At 41.3% G+C, this 20,766-nt stretch overlaps 1 protein-coding gene across 1 annotated transcript in view; it reads left to right on the top strand.

Moving 5' to 3' along the window:
* LOC137545260 (enteropeptidase-like) overlaps positions 1-20,766 on the top strand; it is a 191,459-nt gene that overhangs the window by 56,714 nt on the left and 113,979 nt on the right. Inside the window, exon 7 of the mRNA XM_068266378.1 lies at positions 8,796-8,915. Coding sequence (XP_068122479.1) covers positions 8,796-8,915 — 120 coding nt within the window. The remainder of the gene's footprint in view (positions 1-8,795; positions 8,916-20,766) is intronic.

Here is a 20,766-nt window from a genome sequence, read left to right as displayed (position 1 = left end):
TCGCACCTAAACTTATCACACCTAAACTTATCACACCTAAACTTATCGCACCTAAACTTATCACGCCTAAACTGGGTTTAGGCGTGATAAAGGGCTTTTCACCAGCGTGCTAACTGTTAGCACCACTTTGTGAATCAAGCCCATTAAATTTACCTATAGGATAAATATAGTCAGGGGAAAAAAAACAAATTAGAAGTTTATTTTTATGAAATGCAGGGTTTAGAAACTGTAAGTAATTTTAATAAGTTCCGGGCATCTCCTTTTGGTTAAATATTATCTCTGTTTCTATACCAACATGAGTAGGTTATCATTCTAAGCACGCAGGTAAGAAGAAATCATAAGAAGCTTAGAGTTTTATTTACTTTTATTTTATTTTTTTAGATTTCTGTTTTGCAAGCCTCATATAATCACACTGTTCTCTGTCCCTTCGGATCTTTTTAATAAGATGCAAAAAAATATAAAAGTGTCTTGTAAAAGCAAAATATATCCATGATGCTAAGCAGAAGAAACCACAAATTTTAAATTCTTTGAGATATGCAGAAGCCAAATCCATATACAGTTAAATATATAGCCATATAAAATTATGGTTTATATAGCCAGAGTTTATATGTTTTTGTAAGGATAATTTAAAGTGACTAGCGTGGCAGTTTGGTCTACCAAGTGGCAATATAAGCTGACATTTCTTATGTTAGCATAAACTGAAATAAATGGCAAGAGAGTAAACTATTGAACTAGGAAAATATTATAATTTGGCCTTCCTTGTGATGCAATAACATTTATTTGAAAAAAAATCATTGCTGGATGTGCACTGAATGTGCATTTCTGCTGCCAAAAATATTTCCTTCTTGTAACTCTTTCTTTGTGAGCTCATTTTGAAGCTTTTCTACTTACGGTAGTTCTTTTTGCCTGAGTAGAAGTCAAAAACCAGTGATACTGGACATTTAAAGGATAAGAACAGCTAGACAGAAGAAAACTCCAATGATAGGCAGGGCTTCTCTCATGAAGCCAGGTGAAATGTTTGCATCAGGCGGCAGAAATTACAGGGGCGGCATGTTTGTGCTGTGTTTACACTAACAGCATGCAGTCAGAGTAGGAGGAGAAAAGAGAGGAGAGCGAGGTGAAGAGGTCATCTTTGGGGAAAAGTAGCTTGTTGTGCTGTGTGAGGAGTCTGACAGTGAGTGAGGAGGGGGGAGGCAGGAGGGCAGCAGTGTTTCATTTGACTTGCACAGCAGAAGGGAGGAGGTGGCACTGCTGTCCTGACTGAGGAGGAATGGAGTGGCTGAGGGTGAGCAGTTTGTTTGTCACAGACTTACAGCCAGCCAGTGTGCTATTGTGTTGAGCTGCAGCATGCCATGTGAGAACATTAAATGAAGCAGAGTAAATTGTCGGGCACCATTCCAAATTGGGGGGGGGGGGGGCATCCTCACAAGTTTGCCTCAGGCCACTGCCCTTTCACTGTTCATTATTTTGTTGAATTTATGTGCAAGCCAGACCCTCTATGCTGTGTGGCTGTGCCTGTGTATTAAAGAGAAACTCCAACCAAAAATTTAACTTTATCCCAATCAGTAGCTGATACCCCCTTTTACATGAGAAATCTATTCCTTTTCACAAACAGACCATCAGGGGGCGCTGTATGACTGATATTGTGGTGAAACCCCTCCCACAAGTAACCCCTCCCACAAGAAAAGTTCGAACTTTTGTGGGAAATAGCTGTTTACAGCTGTTTCCAACTGCCAAAAGCCATGCAGCAGCTACATCACCTGCCAACAGAAAAATGTTCACTGAGTTCCTCTTTAAGTTGCACATGTGTACGTACCTTTCTGGGGTTGATTTACAATACTGATCTCCTAATTTAATGAATTGTATTTGTCTCAATCTGAATTCATCACACCTTACTTGTTTTAACTTATTATTGATCTCTATTGCTTTATCTTGTGAATTTGTTCTCATTATTTTACTACTATTCTCCTTCTTGTGAATTATCTATCATTATGGTTAAAGTGAAAAACATGTAAAGTAAGTGGTGAAATTCATTAGAATAGTTTTGTGAATCAGCCTCTAGGATTCATTTAACTCTTTTGTAATCCAATGCTTTCCTTTATCCCAAAAGCTTTAACCTAGGTGCTAAAATCCTGAGGCTGTGTTCCCACTAGCGTGGATGCAAAATGGACACGGTGAGCCATCCATTTTGCATCCACACCACCCACTGTCCAAAGCAATCGCTGCTCACCTGTCACGCCACTGGTCGATGCTGCTCGGTCCTGCTCTGAAAACAGCTTGGGGGCCAGCAGAAGCATGGGGCTCTCCATAGACTGCATTAGGCCAATTTTCCCTAGCAACAGGGAGAGTTTTCATTGGTTCGCCATGAACCAATGAGAATTCTCACTGTTGCTGAGAATTCCTATTGGTCTTTTGAAGCCCAATGGAGATCCCTATGCTTCTTCCCTGCATACAGGGGCCAAGCATCGGCGAATCGTGTAGCCCTAAGCAGACGCAAACGCATCCGCCTGTCCCTGATTATCGCGGATTGCACAGAAGTGCAGTCCACTTACTGCAATGGATCCCACGGATCCATTGCAGAGTTACAAGTGTAACTGTGTATTACTTAGGAGCCTTCAATGTTTGCAAAACAGTGGAGAACTGACAAAAAAAAATGTCCATTCTCCGCTCTCATGGGAATAGAGTCTGATACTAACCTTGCCTAATCTTACCCGACCTTTGTCACCCCAGACGTCTACTATTACATCTACTAGTACGAAAAATTATGATAAAGGCACCAGCACAGTATTAGGCCATGCCATTGTTGAAACAGTTGCTTTACTACTCTTGCTTTATTACTCTGGCAACATCACAACCTTATCTTCCCTTGCACTTTATTCTATATTTTTTTATAGAAAATACAATTACATTCATTCTCTCTTTTTTAACTAACCTTGGTTGCTAATTTAATAGGTGTCTGAATGGTCACGGATTAAGTGTCAATGTGAACAGTCAATATCTGGCCTTGTACTTTGACAAGCAGCAACAGATGTCTTGTTATAAGTAGACATGCACATTTCTCAAATAAGATAATAACATACTATAAGTATACATCATTATTAAAGCCATGCAATCAATTAGGAAGAAACATGAAATCTAACATTTCATGATTCCATATTATTTGTACCGTTTAAAGTGTCTCTTCAGATCTGTAGGTCTCCAGGCAACCACTTGGCACCCGAGAAAAAATCCTAACTGTATTACTATAATGGCTGAAAATGAGGCATGACTTTTAATATAATTGTGTGTTTTGTTTGGCTCAATATAATGATTATGTTGTTGAAAGATTACGTTAATAGTGGAGATGGGTTATGCTCTGCTACCTTTTCATCCTAAGATGCTGTTCTGCACATTTTGTTCTTCAAAGATTCAGTTTTTTTCCATTGTTTAAAGACTTCTTAGGTGTTCATAACAGATTTCCTAGAGAACAAAAAACCGAAATAGTTTTGTGAAGTGGCTACATTACAGAAGGAAACTGTTCCTAAAAGGGAGATTTGTGCCAGATTTGGCGAAACGGAGATCATCGTTTCATGATTAAAATAAACATTGCTGACCTTTGATGGCCAATGAGAGATCAGATACTAGCCAAGTCTTTGGTCATGAAAAGCAAACATAGCAAAGGCACCACTAAAAACCATGGAGCCCTTCCACAAATCTTCAGTGGGTCCCCTTCGATGTTTCATCTTCCATCTCCCATAAAGACCCCCTCATCCAGGGAGCCTGCCTTCTGAGATTCCTAGTCACTGTGATATCCTCCATAAAAGTGTGTTTGCCATGACTCCACCCACCCATAAAAAGTATGGCCATGACAATACTTGCTCTGCGGGAAGAGCCCTGCATCGGAGGGGAGATGTGTGAGTAATTGGGACCCCACATAGTCATGATCCACCAAACCCCTCTGCTGTGTCACAGAGAAACCCTGGGGATGCCTGTTTTTTTTTTTTTTTTTTTACCTCCCTCTCAGCTTAAGGCAAATAGAAGACATTTGAGATAAGAAGAAAAAAAGTCAATAAATATGTTTTTCTATCAATTAATACCCACTTCAGCCTTCAGGATTGTTGTCACCTTAAGCATTCAAGCAATTATGCACATTTCAGCCATCCTCCCATTAATTCACCCAATAACTTTATCACTACTTATCACACCTAAATGATCTATATCTTGTTTTTTTTTCAGGATAAAATAAGCTTTTTGAGGGTGATCATTTTTTTTTTAATTATTTTATTCTCTATGCATTTTCAAGGGATATGCACATACCTTTTTGAGCTACATCCATTTTTCATTCTGCAGAAGTGGTTAAAATCACTATTGATTTGATAGCAACAAGATTTAGCTAAACACAGTATGATTCAGTCTAGGAGTGTCCTGAGCTCTCTCAATTACTGCATTCCTGTAATTTCCATTTTTCTGTTTGCCTATTTACAATCCTGAACAATTAAAGGTGCCCATACACTAAAATGATATCCCATCAAAATACAGCAGAGTCGATCACTGTGATCGAATCTGCTGTGAAATCGTTCTGCAAACATTGACCAATTTCCACTTGAAATTGATCGATTCAGTCGATCTGTCCAGGTGGAAAATTTAGCTTGATCGCCGGTGGGTCGGGAGCGCGTCATTAGCGGCGTTCAATATGACGATGTCCAACACAGCAATACATCACCTGTCTGCCGGCATGAGTCCCCGGGGCCCTACAGTCTCTCACTTCTTGTGTTCTCCGTCTTCACTTCCTGTCCCGTCCTGTGAGAAGGTGAAGTTCAAACAGTAGCGGGCGCTTCCTTGTCACAGGATGGGACAGGAGGCGAAGAGAAGATGGAGGCAGACAGGTAACATATTGCTGCTGACAGGGGGCGGCGAGGCAGCGGCAGTTACACAGGTTGTGAAATCTGTGTGCAATGTATAGGCAGCCAATAGACCCCTCTCTGATCAGATGTAATCAGAGAGGGATCTATCTGTTGGTCGATCTGATGGCAATCGACCAGTGTATGGCAGGTGATAAATAGTAAACCAAATTGCTTAGACAAGAGATAATACTCAGAGCTAAGTCACAGTATCCATGGCTTTGACTTGTTCCAGAAGGCTAGAGAAAAAAAAAATACAGGTCAAGCAGGAGTAGACAGGGCACTTGTACAGTAATTTGTGTAAGCTGCCTTGATACTTATATAGGATCTGATGTAAGGACACAATAAAAGAGCTTATTATTACAGTGGTGCTGACTCCATATGATAATTACCTACTTTGTTCTTTGAGGTTACAGAGTCTAGGCACACCAACATTCATCACGTTTGCCATTTGAGTGCTCCTGACCTTTCTACAGACTTTATTTTGGGCATTAAAATTTCAGGTTGTCATGAAAATATTTTTGATTTATAATTTAAATACATACAATTACATAAACTTAAATACAGAAACACCACAATTCAATACACTAAGATATTCTGTAAAGAATTATTAAATGCATTTTTTTCCACAAGCAGCAAACATGACTGACTCGCATTGATATTAGCTCAGGCAAACTGCACTAAGTGCCCACTGCCCACTTAGTCCAGGTTAAAGTGGTTACGAGATAAACTTTTACTCATTGCATACATGTGTTCCTTTCATATAGTTTATAGGGAATTCCTCAAGCCAAATACTTTTTTGTTTTGTTTTAATACTCTAATTCCCTATAAACTAAACAAGCCTCGCCCACAGCTTTTCACAGTGCCTTGGCACTGTAGCAAAGGCTTATGGGAGCTCAGTCTGGGCAGAAGGAGATAGAGGTTACAAACCATTGATTTCAAAGGCAGAGGAGAGGAGGGAGGAGGAGAGGGGACTGAATTTACACACAGGCAAGCTGATAGCATCTCCAGCCCTTAGCCTGTGACAATGTGACAAACAGAACATGGCTGCCCTCATTGTATCACAGGAATAAATAATCATAAAATGTTAAAGCTGTTTGCAGCTAGATATGCTGTGTAAACTATCTAAACTTTAGATAAGATATATAGTCAAGTTACGAGTTAGTTTTTCATTTCAGATCTGCTTTAATTAAAGGAGGTTAGAATAAGGATTTTCAACATGGTTAGTCTAAATATGGTTGCCATTTACCTAGAATGAAATATTAAAAAAAAACTAAAAACATTACAATTTTTTTTTTTAAAATGTGACTTTAAAATAGTTTGCAACCGTCAATCAAATAGTGAAACTTAGAAGATCTTAGATGATCTTTACAAATAGCCACAATTCTGCACTGGTGCTGACAATATAACTCAGATCCCTTTCAGATGGCTTCTCACTCAAAAACAAGAAAAAAGTATGCACAGTACTTTAAACAAAAACAAAAGTTATTTAAAAAAAAAAAAAAGATCTTGTCTTTAATATCCATTAAATTGTAAAGAGAGACTTTAATGAATATAACTTAGGCCCAGTGCACACCAAAAAGTGCTAGCGTAAATGCAAACGCTTAGTGCTTTTTGAAGTGATTTTGTAGGCGATTCTAGGCACATGCCTAGCGATTTTCTAATCATGCCTAGTGATTTTTGGAGTGTTTTTGTGTAGCTTTTTTTTTTTTTTGTTTGATTTGTTACAGTAGAGCTGTAACTGAACAGCTTCTGTACCAAAAACGCTTGGAAAATCACTTTGATCTAGCATTTCTTTAGAGCGATTTTCCACTTTCCTATACTTAACATTGAGGCTGAATTGCCTCAGAAATCAGCAAAAATGCTGTAGGACCCGCGTTTGCGTTTGGGAAAAAAAAGCCCATCACTCGGGTGTGCTTCATCAAATACATTAGCCAAGCGCTTTTCAAAGCACAAATGTTTCAAAAAGCAATCAAAAGTGCTCTTGGTGTGCACCAGCCCTTAAAGAATGAAGTTGAATATTTTTTACAATATTAATTTATAAATTATTTAGTCAGTGTTCGCCCATTGTAAAATCTTTAGTCTCTCTGATTGATATTCTTAAATTTATCAAAGGTGGCAACATCTTTACAGCTGGCAAGGTGAATCACTGTGAAATGAAAGTAGCACTAGGCTGAGACATAGACATTTGTTGCTGTATGCTCCATCTCCTATTGCCTGATGAAGCGAGGCCACACCTGCGAAACATGTTGCCATGACCCTTTGGAGTGTATATATAAATAAATTTGCTTGTTGATATAATATCAACCTGTTTTTGTGTCTGCTTGGAGGGGGTAAGTCCGACCACTGCCTACCCCGTTTTTTTTATTTTTTTATTTTAGCTATTTTTATCCTTTTGGCACCTCTGTTCATTTCCACACTGTGACTGTGAAATGTTTGTTTGTAGTGTGTTCTGAAATAAAGAAAAACAACGCCTGGTTTCCGAGAGTGAAGCAGTAAATTTGGTCGCTGTTCTCTGTCTGTAAAATTGGGTGCATCCATAGGTGCCCATGTTAAATTACTGATTAAAATGCTACAGTTGGTAATTTGCGCCCAGGAGACACTCCCTGAAAACAATAGAGGAGGTGGAGTTCCACTACTTTGTAGCTGGACTCATAGTGGGGGTGGCAGTTTAAGATATGTAGGGTAATTAATGTTAGGCATACATAAAGGAGGATTAGTGTTAGACATAGGTGGGGGAGGTTAATGTAAGGGTGGCCATACATGGTACAATTTTTCATTTTTTTTTCGATTAGATAATTTAGTTCGACTATTCCTTTAGATCGAAAATAAAGACTTTTCCGCCAAGTCCGATCTGATTTTTCTCAAAAAAAACGGGATAATCGTTTTGAATTTCTTGATGGAAAAAATGTATATTTTCAACTTTCGTTCGATTCGATCATTTAGATCGAATAAACTGGATACTCGAACGTTTTTATTGTACCATGTATGGAATAAGTAGGGGGGGGGGTTAATGTTAGTGCTAGGCATAGATGCAGGGAAGGTTCGTGTGAGAATAGGATAATATAAGATGATAATAGAATATCAGTAACACTAACAATATTCAGCTATAATTAGCAGAAGATAATAGAATATCGGTAACAATATACTACTGTTGGCAATATCTTGCACCTATGTATCATTGTGATGGTTGTATAGGTACCCCTTCAAGAATGCTCTGGGGCAGAATGCTTCACAACCTAGTAGACTAGGCTAAACCTAACTGAAAGGGAAGGGTGCCATACCAATTTACACAAATTATAGATCAAGGAAGGGTTTCTGATGTTGAAACCATAATAATTCACATAAAAATGTGGTATCCTAAATAATTGAGTATATTCTATATGTCGTCATGGTACCTCTTTTAGTTGTGTATACATCCAAAATCAGTGTCACACATAAGCATTGTTCTGTCCACTAATAAAATAGCTTTTTTTGGCTTCATGATGGTGACCTCTTGCTATGGTCACAAGGATGCATAAAATTATCCTTTTGGTAGATCTAGAAAGTATTAGGCAGGCACTTGACTTTCAGCTTTCTGCGCTTGTTTTCCTGCATGCTTTTCTGGCACACCAAGTGTGTTTCCATGCAGGAAAATGCGCACGTTTTTTCACAGCAGCTGATGTAATTGATAGAAAAACTGACAAAATGTGCAGAGTCATTATGCAGAATGTCAGTTTTTTTTTTCTGAACAACATATTAAGTGTGTACTAGCACATTGATTAACAAGAGTTCTCAGTTTTCCTGTGCAGAATACGCGCACGAGAACAGTCAAGTGTGTTCCCTGCCTGAATGTTTGTTATAAACTAAAATTATGAAGATGCTCAGATACAAATATTGAGTTAAGTCAACTATGTTTCCATTATTGTCTGACAGGCCAGTGTCCACCTTACCAGAAGATATGCAATGATGGTATTACATGCATACAACAGTCTCTGTTTTGCGATGGAATGTCCGATTGTCCGGACAGTTCAGATGAAGATACCAAAACATGTGGTAGGTGTAATCCAATGCTACATACTGTACATGGCCAGATCTATCAAAAAGTGGCCAACTGGGTGGCCATGGGTCTGGTGACGGTTCAGACATGATTCCTGGAATAGCCTTTGAGTTATGCCTGAGTCTCCATGAGGCCTGTGGCACAAACTTCCCCTAATAAAGCCTTAGAATTTGGACTTAGATTTTTCAACATGCCGGTTCTGCCTTTAAATCATCTCCTATCCACCCATTGGACTGTTATTTTCTCACATGTCTGATCAGCCCTTCAACTGATAAACAAGGAGGTGAGAATGGGGCGGGGTCAAGTCCATTACTCTCTCCAACACCATGTCTAGTCTTATTTCACATACAGTTACATCCCATGATCCTTTTGGGGGGGGGGGACTTTTTAGTGGTTTCCAATCAAGCCAGACAGATTAATGTGTTCAGTAGTGACAAGTAAGCATAGGGGCAGATTTATCAAATCCATTGCAAAGGAAGTTGAACTGAAATGACTGAAAAAGTGGAGCAGATCACTGGTCTCTCATAAATGACATATACAGGCACATTATCATATACTTTTGCAATACATTTATAAAAAATGATTGTGGTCATTTAAAATCCAGATTTCATTAAAAAAAATATTTATTTTCTTAATTTATTTTTCAAATGTATACCACGCCAACATTTTCTGCTGTGATTTTCAAAGAACAGTGCACTGTTCACATCACTATTTATATTTATACCTTAAAGGGAACCTAAACTGAGAGGGATACAGTGGCGCACGGAAGGGGTTGTTCTGGGTGTCTAGAACACCCCCCTGCACCGAGACCGGAAGTGGGGCTGCCGCATGGCCCGGCCGGCTGGGGAGAGAAGACAGAAGAAAATGATGGAGGCGCCAGCCGCGCCAATAAGGGATGCGGGAGCCGGCTTTATTCCTCGCTCCCTCCCTCCCTCTGAATGCCCCCACCTGCGGTGAATGTGTGCCCGGCTCCCCCATGAGTGTGTGCGCAGCGGAGCGGTAGGTCCTCTTACCGCAGATCAGGCGCACCAGCAACTGGAGTCTCATGCTTCCTGTTTACCATGACGTCACAGGAAGCAGAGAGACTTGCTGGTGCGCCTGATCTGCGGTAAGAGGACCTACCGCTCCGCTGCGCACACACTAATGGGGGAGCCGGGCATACATTCACCGCAGGTGAGGGGAATTCAGAGGGAGGGAGGGAGCGAGAAATAAAGCCGGCTCCCGCATCCCTTATTGGCGCGGCTGGCGCCTCCATCATTTTATTCTGTCTTTTCTCCCCCGGGCAATCTTCTCCCCACACAGGGGCACCTTCCTTCACTTATCTAACTTATACTGGGGGACATATACCTATCTAATCTATCCTGGGGGGCATATATCTATCTAACCTATACTGGGGGGCATATACCTATCTAACCTATACTGGGGGACATATACCTATCTAATCTATCCTGGGGGGCATATACCTATCTAACCTATACTGGGGGGCATATACCTATCTAACCTATACTGGGGGGCATATACCTATCTAACCTATACTGGGGGGCATATACCTATCTAACCTATACTGGGGGACATATACCTATCTAATCTATCCTGGGGGGCATATACCTATCTAACCTATACTGGGGGGCATATACCTATCTAACCTATACTGGGGGACATATACCTATCTAACCTATACTGGGGGGCATATACCTATCTAACCTATACTGGGGGGCATAGCCCTATCTAACCTATACTGGGGGGCATATCCCTATCAAACCTATACTGGGGGGCATATCCCTATCTAACCTATACTGGGGGACATATACCTATCTAACCTATACTGGGGGACATATACCTATCTAACCTATACTGGGGGACATATACCTATCTAACCTATACTGGGGGGCATAGCCCTATCTAACCTAGTGGGGGGCATATCCCTATTTAACCTATACTGGGGGCATATCCCTATCAAACCTATACTGGGTGACATATACCTATCTAATCTATACTGGGGGGGCATATACCTATCTAACCTATACTGGGGGCAACTATATGGGCTACCTATACTGGAGGGGACCTATAGCTGGCTACCTATACTGCTACCTATACTGCGGGCACCTATTCCTGTCTCCACGTTGGGGGCGCATTTTACGCCCTCACCCTGGGTGCAATTTAGCCTAGAAACTGCTAGTATTTGGCTCCACCCACACCATATTTTGGCCACACCCACACACCACTTTCAGGAATCCCCCCCTTGGAAATCCTGGTTTTGCCCCTGGGATATGGATGTTTCCTTTTAAACAATACCAGTTGCCTGGCTGTCCTGCTTATCTTTTGCTGCAGTAGTGGATGAATTACACACACCTGATACAAGCATGCAGCTAATCCAGTCTGACTTCAGTCAGAGCACCTGATCTGCATGCTTGTTCAGGGGCTGTGGCTGAAAGTATTAGAGACACAGGAACAGCAGGAGAGTTAGGCAACTGTATTATTTTAAAAGGAAAATCCATATCCTTCTCAGGTTAGGTTCCCTTTAAGTAGGACTTAAAATTGCCAAGGCCATGATTTTGCTATAACCCTAGCTTTTTTTTTTAATATTTAATTACTTAAGTACCAAGGTGATTGAAATCTACACCCTGTTTTGGTGGTTACCTGGCTGGCAGGGTGTAGATTTCATTCACCGCTGCTGCGCGCATCCACTGTTTTCGTTGCTCCTGCCGATCTCGCCACTGAATCCCTGCCGTGTCCCACCGCAGCTCACTTGCTCTGCCTGTCCCTATAACGGCAGAGCCCTGTGAGCCGATCAGGAGCCGATATTATTGGCTCCTGGCCGTGTCTATAAATGTAAGCAGCTCCCATAGGCTTATATTGATAGACACGGTCAGGAGCCAATGAAAGCAGCTTCTGACCGGCTCACATGACTCTGCCGTCATAGAGATGGCAGAGTGGGTGTCCGGAGGATCCCGATGTGCGGCGGTGATAGTGGTTTTGGCGGGTATGTGTAGCGATTCGCCGGGATTCTGTCGTTATTGTACCAGTGGTCTCTGGTCCTTAGGGGGCAGAGACTGCTGGTACTTAAGTGGTTAAACTATGCTGAAAAAAATGGTACCTTGATTTAAAAAAAGAAAAAAAAATGTAGAAAAACTCTATTTTATCTACGTCTATAAGAATACGTCTCAGTGTAAAAATATACTGAACAACAAAAATATAAGTGCTAAAAATTTGGAAGGCTGGCACAATTTCCTCCGAAGCATGGAAGCAGAGATCTATATTCTCTTGCAAAAGAACCTTTTTTTCCCCTTCTGATCTGCAGGAAAAGCAGTGCCAAGTCCTATATTTACGCCAGTGATTGCAATGTAATTTATCATATTACAAATCCATTTACAGCCCTTCTAAATCGGATTTCACGGGGACAGGAAAACATATTGCAGGATCCAGGAAGAAGTGGGTTTGGTAAAGTGGTAAAACGTCCATGCAGCATAAGATCAATTGGTCATAGACTGCAGGAAATTGTATTCTCTCCAAGTAGCAGCTTTTTCCCTAACAGTAATCTGAAGACTTTCATTTTCCAGCAGCACTTGCTAATAAATTGCAGCACTTTTAATAAATCCTTAGCAAACAGATGTGTGATTTCACAAAGGGGTTATATGCTTAAAACTGTAGCTAATCAATGTTGTGCGCCTTCAGAAAAAAATAATTGCAATAAAGACATTTTTGACTGCAAGACTTTCTTCCTTAGCATTAGTTAACTATTTCTGGCTGCAAGAGAACAATATCAAAATCTGTTGTCTCTGATCAGTTTTAATTTGGATTGTTTGCACTCACCATTTGGGCAGAGTCATTATTGTTTTTTAAACTCCCTGACTGCATGATCCTTTCCTGATTTATGGTCTAAAAGTGGTACATTTTTTAAATTAGCTTTTAGACTCTAAAAGCAAGAAAAGAATCAAGCCTGCAGCAGCCCCTGAACTTTCTCACCTTCTTAGGATCCAGTGTTGCAGTTCTCCCTCCATCCACCGGGTGGCACTGTAACCTTATAGTGAGATAACCGACTGTCATCATGACCACAGACAGCAATCTCACCAGAGTGATCAAGAGCCTCTGAGGACAGGAAGGGGAATGGCTGCCAGCGTCCGGATCCCAGGGGGAGGTGAGTTGAAACCCCTGCTGTGCGCTATGCTCTGCATTAACCTCGCGGCTACAACAAATCAGGCTCTGGGTTACCGCTCTGAGCTGAAGATTTCCAGCTGCAAGCCGGACTTTGGGTTACTGCTAAGGTGGTGAAAGATAACATAGAGTAATATTTTTATTTTCTTTTAAATAAGTTTAGTGTTCAAATTAAAGGAAGATGCTGAAAATAAGAAATATTACAAATGAATGTTTTTTCTGAGCCCCACCTCTTGGTTTGAACAGAGAATGCAGTACTCAAAACCATTCTTGATTTACAGTTGGGTTATACAGAAGGGCACACAATGAACAGTAACCATTATAATGATAATACAGATCCCACCACTTATCCAATGTCTTCTTCTGGCAGCCAGCATTGATGGGCATTTAAACTGGGGTAGGTAAAAGGAAGCCACAGGCAGTATAACTGAATGACATTGTAGTGCAATTGAACAAGTTAACTTAGAAATGTAGACTCCATCACTAAACTATACCGATGGTTCCATAATTCATCAAATCAATACTGTTAGATTACCTTAGTTTGGGGCATAAACTAGACATGCTGGCTGAGTTTAAATACAAATAGACAAAAAAGCAATTATAGGGACATGGTGGGAGACTTTAGGTCTATTTCTGGATGAGAAATTAGTGTGTCACTTATATCAAGTATTCCACAAAAAAATCCTAGCCTCACTGACTACAAGCTCAGCAGGACCTCGGTAGGTCAAAGACAGTCTGGGAAGCTTTCTTATATTCAAAGATCAGAAGAAATATGGTATGTTTCATCTCTCATAGAGCTCAAAATATAAGATCAAGAAGGAGGAAAGTTATTTCTTTTGATACTATAGGCCTTTTTGTTGACAACTTTATAATGCTGTTCACTGAAACAACTCGAGGACCATTAAAATGGTGCTAAAAATGGCATTCAGAAAGATAGGTAAGTGTTTATTTATTTATTAGTGTTTTCTTTATTTGTTATGAGTAGGGTGAGGTGTCATTGTCAGAAATCCTAAACTTGACCTAGGTACCTAAACTAGGTGGTCCATGTGGTCTTCAGATCAGAGACAATTTATTTTTTTTGCCACAACGGTGATTAGTTAAAAGTAAAGGACAAGTGGTACCCCTTCTCACTATCTATTTGTTTAAAAAGTAGTGACTAGAACTTAAAAAAACACAGGCTCTTGTACAATGTATACAAAGCTGAATATATTGATTTTCAACCCTATACTTAAATTATTAAATAGTACAAAGGCATAAAATACTGAAACCAAGAAACTTTTTTTTTTGTTTTGTGAACAATATGGGCTTGATTCACAAAGCCGTGTTAACTGTTAGCATGCTGGTGAAAAGCCCATTATCATGCCTAAACTCAGTTTAGGCGTGATAAAATAAACTTGCACGCAAAGTTTACGCGCGCAATGCCGTTAAACCCTTTGCGACGTTTCGCGCGCACCGAACTTCGAGTTTTTCCCTCAAAGCGGTACTAACCTACTTAGTGCAATGCTTATCATGCCCAAAAGTCTTTAGGCGTGCTAACTAGGTTAGCACCGCTTTGTGAATCAAGCCCCTTATGTGCTTATTTGAATTTAATGCTAGAAAAATAGTTTTTAAAAAGTTGGAGGGTAGGGTCAAGAAAATATTGGGAAAGTTACGTAACACTGCGAAAAGCAAAAAAAAAAATCTAGTGCAATATCTTAAAAGAATTAGGATAATTGGCCATAGCAGGTCAGTAGCATGGCTGAGTATAAAAATAACTAGATGCATCACTTTGTGAAACTCAAAACAGGCCGACATTGCAGCACGGTGGTGTAGTGGTTAGCTCTCTCACCTTGCAGCACTGGGTCCTGGGTTTGAATCCAAGCCAGGGTGCTATCTGCACTGAGTTTGCATGTTCTCCCCGTGTCTGCATGGGTTTCCTTTGGGCACTCCAGAATTCTCCCACATCCCAAAAACATACAGATAAGTTAATTGGCTTCCCCCTAAATTGATATTAGACTACAATACATACATTACACGATATAGACATATGACTATGATAGGGATTAGATTGTGAGCTCCTCTAAAGGTACAGTTAGTGACAAGACAATATATACTCTGTACAGTGCTGCGGAAGATGTCGGCGCTATATAAATACTAAGTAATAATAAGAATAAAATAGCAATCTTCAATGTAAAATTGCAAATAATTTAGGTATGTGATCATCTATAAAATAAAATATCAATAAAGAGATTTAGAGAACCTGCTGTATATGAGGAATCAGGACAAAAGTAAGCAATGGATAGAATAAAATAAAATCTTCGGAGCTCAGAAATAGATTCTATAGTGAGTGCATAGGAACACCAATGTCTGTGTACACATTTTCTCACTGCCTCCACCAATGCAAGATAACACTCAATTATGCAAATACGAAACCATATATATGTTACGGCCAGAACCCAAAGTCTGGCCATTTCGGGTTCTGGCCGGTCAAAATGCGAAGTGGCCGTGTCCCTGCGGCCAATGTGAGAAATCAAGAAACTACCGGCCCTCTGACTGCGGCCAATGTGTGAAATGAAGATTCATGCCCACATAAATGAATGAATTCCTGGTTGGCAAAGTGACAGATTGAAGTCGGCGCTGCCTCCTCCTGCTGCCCCCCTCCTATGTAGCTTTGGCAGCTGGGGGACACGCGTGGTGTCCCCCAGAGTTGTTCGTCCAGCAGTCTCAAAAATCAAAGTCTAAAAACCAGCATCTGTGATGGCATGGGGTGCAACAACACATGGCATGGTTTTCTTGCAAATCTGGAAAGGCACCAAAAATGTTGAACAATATATACTGGACAGGTTTAGGAGAAACATATGATGCCATCCAGACAATGTCTGCCTTACTTTTTCAAGAAATTGCTAAGCAGTGCTTACACATATTAAAACAGCATAAAAACGTAGTGAAATTGTCTAGGTGGTAAATTTTCATGCCTGTAGCTTAGTCCTTAAAGTGGATCCGAGATGAACTTTTACACATTGCATAATTGTGTTAAATGAGCAAGAGCTCATGGGAGCTCAGTCTGGGCAGGAGGAGGGGAGGGTATTACTAACCAGAGATTTCAGAGGCAGAGGGTAGGAGGGAGGAGGAGGGGGATTAGGTTTTTTTCAGTCTGAGTGCTGATGGTGCAGATATGCTTGCCTGTGTGTAATGTTTACAAACAACATGGCTGCTGTCATTGTATCACAGGAAGAACTAATCATATTCGATTAAAGCTGTTTTCAGCTAAATTTGCTGTTTAAACCATCTAAACTGTATATACGATATATAGACAAGTTACTTGTTATAGTTAGTTTCTCATCTCGGATCCGCTTTAAAGGACAACTGAAGGGAGAGGGATATGGAAGCTGCCATATTTGTTTCATTTGAAACAATTCAAATGTCATGGCTGTCCTGCTGCCCACAGTTCCAGCATTTGCTATAGATGATGTTTTCCTTAGAAATGCCACTGCATTTTATAGTGAGAACATACAATAACATTGTAGAGAATGACACTGAATCTCATGTAGACATCTAAGTGATATGCAGCAATAAGCATAAAGCTTTTGAAAAATCAATCATATCAGAAATAATCAACAAATGAAGAAAGCAACGGAAATGAACAGAAAAAACTGTTTGGCAAACCTCTGCAAATTAGCAGATAACCAGTGTATGCCTTTTACATCTGCCTCTCTCTCTCTCTCTCTATCTCTCTCTCTATCTCTCTATCTCTCTGTCTCTCTCTCTCGCTCTCTCTGTCTCTCTCTCTCTCTCTCTCTCTCTCTCTCTCTCTCTCTCTGTCTCTCTCTCTCGCTCTCTCTGTCTCTCTCTCTATCTCTCTCTCTCTGTCTCTCTCTCTCTCTCTGTCTCTCTCGCTCTCTCTGTCTCTCTCTCTCTATCTCTCTCTCTCTGTCTCTCTATCTCTCTCTCTCTGTCTCTCTCTCTCGCTCTCGCTTTCTCTCTCTCTCTCTCTATCTATCTATCTCTCTCTCTCTGTCTCTCTCTCTCACTCTCTCTGTCTCTCTCTCTATCTCTCTATCTCTCTCTCTCTGTCTCTCTCTCTCTGTCTCTCTCTCTCGCTCTCGCTTCTCTCTCTCTCTCTCTCTCTCTCTCTCTCTCTCTATCTCTCTCTCTCTCTGTCTCTCTCTCTCGCTCTCTCTGTCTCTCTCTCTATCTCTCTCTCTCTGTCTCTCTATCTCTCTCTCTCTGTCTCTCTCTCTCTCTCGCTCTCGCTTTCTCTCTCTCTCTCTCTCTCTCTTTTTTTACTGTAATCACTGCAAGGAGAATCAAATATGCAAAAAAAAGAGTAAAACTTTAATCCTTCTGTCAACAAAACATTTTTCTAACTACTGCTTTGAAAAGGTACAGTAGTTTCAACTTTAGAGTAGTGGCTTCTACCTGTCACTCGGTGATGTCATAGTTCCCATACTTTTCTCTCAGAGGCTGCACAAAGAATGATCCAAGCCCAACTTATAGGTGTCTTTTACAGCCTACAGGTACGATTGCTAAGGAATAATTGTCTAATATTTGGTTCTATATTTTGCACTAGATTTTCTCTTAGTTCCTTCATACAGTTGAGTGTTCCTTATGTGTAAGTGCCGAGGTAAAGTGTAATAATAATAATAATAATCATAATAATAATAATAATACTCAACTGGATGATGGAACTGAGAGAAAATATAGTATAAATAGTGTATTAGGCGGGATCACTACATGGCAGCAGTAATGGGTAACGTCACAAGATTACTCTTTGGATGGAATTAGTTTTATCAGCTCATCCTCAGTCCTGATGTAGTATACACAGTACACCTTTATAAAATAAAGTGTTGACACAGAGCAAATGATAAGCTGCTGAAGGATTCCAAGAAATGTCCATTAGGGGTTCTATAACACCATACACAACATTGGCAATAGCCCACCCCATCCTTCCCAGTTGTAGAAGTAGAAAGCCAGGCCAGCACACAATTCAAGTTTCAAAAAGCTTGCAGATTTACAGATTCATGGCATCTGAGGCCCACAAGATACAGCTGCCAATTGTTTTGCAGCTCCTGTGGGGTACCCTTTCTCAAAGCACAATGTAGATATCTGTCATCTGTCTACATTGTGCTTTCAGAAAGGGGACCCAATGGGGCCCCGAAACAAATTGTCAGTTGTATCTTGTGGACTGCTGTGCTGATGCCATAAATCTGTAAAACTGGAATCCTTTTGAAACTTTCATGGTGTCCTGACCTGTTTTTTTTTTTTACTACTCTTTCAATTGGTTTGGTGGTGTGGCTATCCGTTCAAGTCACAGCACCCGCAACCCTAAAGGGATAGGGGGGCCACTTTGGAACCTCTCCTTCATCCCAATAGCTGTGATTTGAGAGATTTGTGTCTTTCTTATTCTTCCCTACTGCCATATATAATGACCCCTGACCCTTCCTCTCCCCTTGCTCACCCCATACTTTCTCATACATTAGCAATTTATTCTGGAAACAGAAGTACTGAAGTGAAGGGCCACTAATTTAAACTGAAATTCTACTCTTGCTAAAGAATTGCTGTCGATAGGGCTGCACAAATGTTTTTGCGTGCAATATTATTACCAGATATGTTTCCACTTCAATTGGCAGGTAGATATGAATCTTTAAAACTGACCATATTCTGATGTTACATCAGATTTCTAGATTGGAATTCATACTCTGTTGCACTTGTTTCCAGTTGCATTCCTGTTGCATTCCTACAGAAGTAAAGAGCTACAAACAATGGCAAAAGTTGTTGCTTATTTACCACACCTGCACATACTGAGTGACTGGCATAAAGTTTTGACACTCTCAGCCTTAAAAGAGTGTGTTATGAGCAGTGTGGACTGGAGTATCTAAACATTTTAATTCATGTTCATAATGAAGCAAATACAAAATGATTTGCAGCTTTTATCCTAATAATGTTAAGAGTTCAGCTGAAGGCATTGGTTAAATCTCACCAAGGTGAAAATGCGCTTCATTAATGGATAGGCTTGTACACAGACAGTACATTTTTGAAAGATCGCTCACTTTGAGGTCACAGAAGAAGGCTCAAGGACATCCCTTGAAGCTGGAGTTCTTCTGACACTACATAAAAGTTTTTCCACTTTGAGGGGTTTTAGAAGGTTGAATATTTTTTCCAGTAAATAGCCATTAAGCATACTGGCTGTTTCAGGGTCTCCTGAACAAGTACTAGTAAATACCTGTCTGTCTTTTTCAGGCTTTATTACACTGTAGCTGGCATTAGAACAAAATATTGGCTATTAAAGTAAAACTGAAGCAAAAGTTAAAAGAAAAAACAACATGTACTATAGTATGTAAAGGAAAGGCTCTGGATCCTAGAGAGCCTTCCCGTTCCTTTCCCCACCCGCTTGCTCCAGTGCCGTCATCCCTGTTGCACTGATGCAATACCCCTTTGTTGATCCTTGGAAGCCTTTGGATGTAATTGTGTCCAAGAGTGCTTCTGAAAATGGGCCACTCTATCCTTCACATGCATGAGTGCACTCTTGCAGGTATTTGCACATGTGCAGTACGGAGCCTTCCATTTTCAGAACCACTTGGGGGTGCAGAGCATAAGTATAGTTTCACTGCCCTTACATTAGGCACAGGGTGAGTCCAAATGATGTCTCACCCTGCTGCCGCTCAAATTCTCTGTGGCGTTAAATACTCTTCGCCCTCCAAGTCATAGCAACTTAGAGGGAGAAGTAATTTGGGGTCCGGCAATTGCCGGAACCCAGAACTACCCTTGCATGTGGTGTGCACAATAGCATTAGTGCTATAGTGGCGTCCAGTGCCAAAACCACCTGCTACAAATGCAAGTACTTCCAAAGTCTTCTGGGGCCTTCTGGAGGCTTCAAATTTGATCTGAGGACAGTGCTGGTACGCGAGACCGAGATAGGACTGGGAAGGCTCTTTAGCAGTGTTCCCCAATCCTGTCCTCAAGGCCCACCAATAGTACATGTTTTGTATAAAGCCACAGAGGTAGTAAATCAGCTCTGCTGAGACACTAATTACCCCATCGGTCATTGTTTGTGGTTTCCTACAAAACATGTACTGTTAGTGGGCCTTGAGGTCAGGGTTGGCAAACACTGCTCTAGAGTATCCAGGGCCTTCCCTCTGATTTAAAAAACAACAATTCACTACAGATTTGCTTTAATAACCAGGATGGGTATATTTAGTGGCTTTAAAGGACTTACGAGGCGAAACGCCGAAAAAAAGTTAATCACTTGCCTCATCTGTTACGGCACGGAGGACACCGTCCGCGCCCTCCGTGCCAATCCGCCAGGTCCCCCCGCTCATTAGCCCCCCGGGCCGGCTGCCGACCCCATGGCCCGGGTCGGGCTCTCTCGCCTCTCCCAAGATGGCCGCATCCATTGCCCGCGGCTGCGCAGTCCGCATAGCCGCAAGTGCGGCTGCGCAGCTCTAGGGCCAACCCCCCCCGATCCATGCTACGTAGCGTGGATCGGGGGGGTTGGCCCTAAAGCTGCGCAGCCGCACTCGCGGCTATGCGGACTGCGCAGCCGTGGGCAAAGGATGCGGCCATCTTGGGAGAGGAGAGAGAGCCCGACCCGGGCCGTGGGGTCAGCAGCCGGCCCAGGGGGGCTAATGAGCGGGGGACCCGGCGGATCGGCACGGAGGGCGCGCACGGTGTCCTCCGTGCCTTAACAGATGAGGCAAGTGATTAACTTTTTTT

The sequence above is a fragment of the Hyperolius riggenbachi genome, chromosome 2 (assembly GCF_040937935.1).
Source record: "Hyperolius riggenbachi isolate aHypRig1 chromosome 2, aHypRig1.pri, whole genome shotgun sequence".
Taxonomy (NCBI): domain Eukaryota; kingdom Metazoa; phylum Chordata; class Amphibia; order Anura; family Hyperoliidae; genus Hyperolius; species Hyperolius riggenbachi.
The sequence above is the reverse complement of the archived record's forward strand: the minus strand, read 5'-3'. Positions and strand labels throughout refer to the sequence as shown.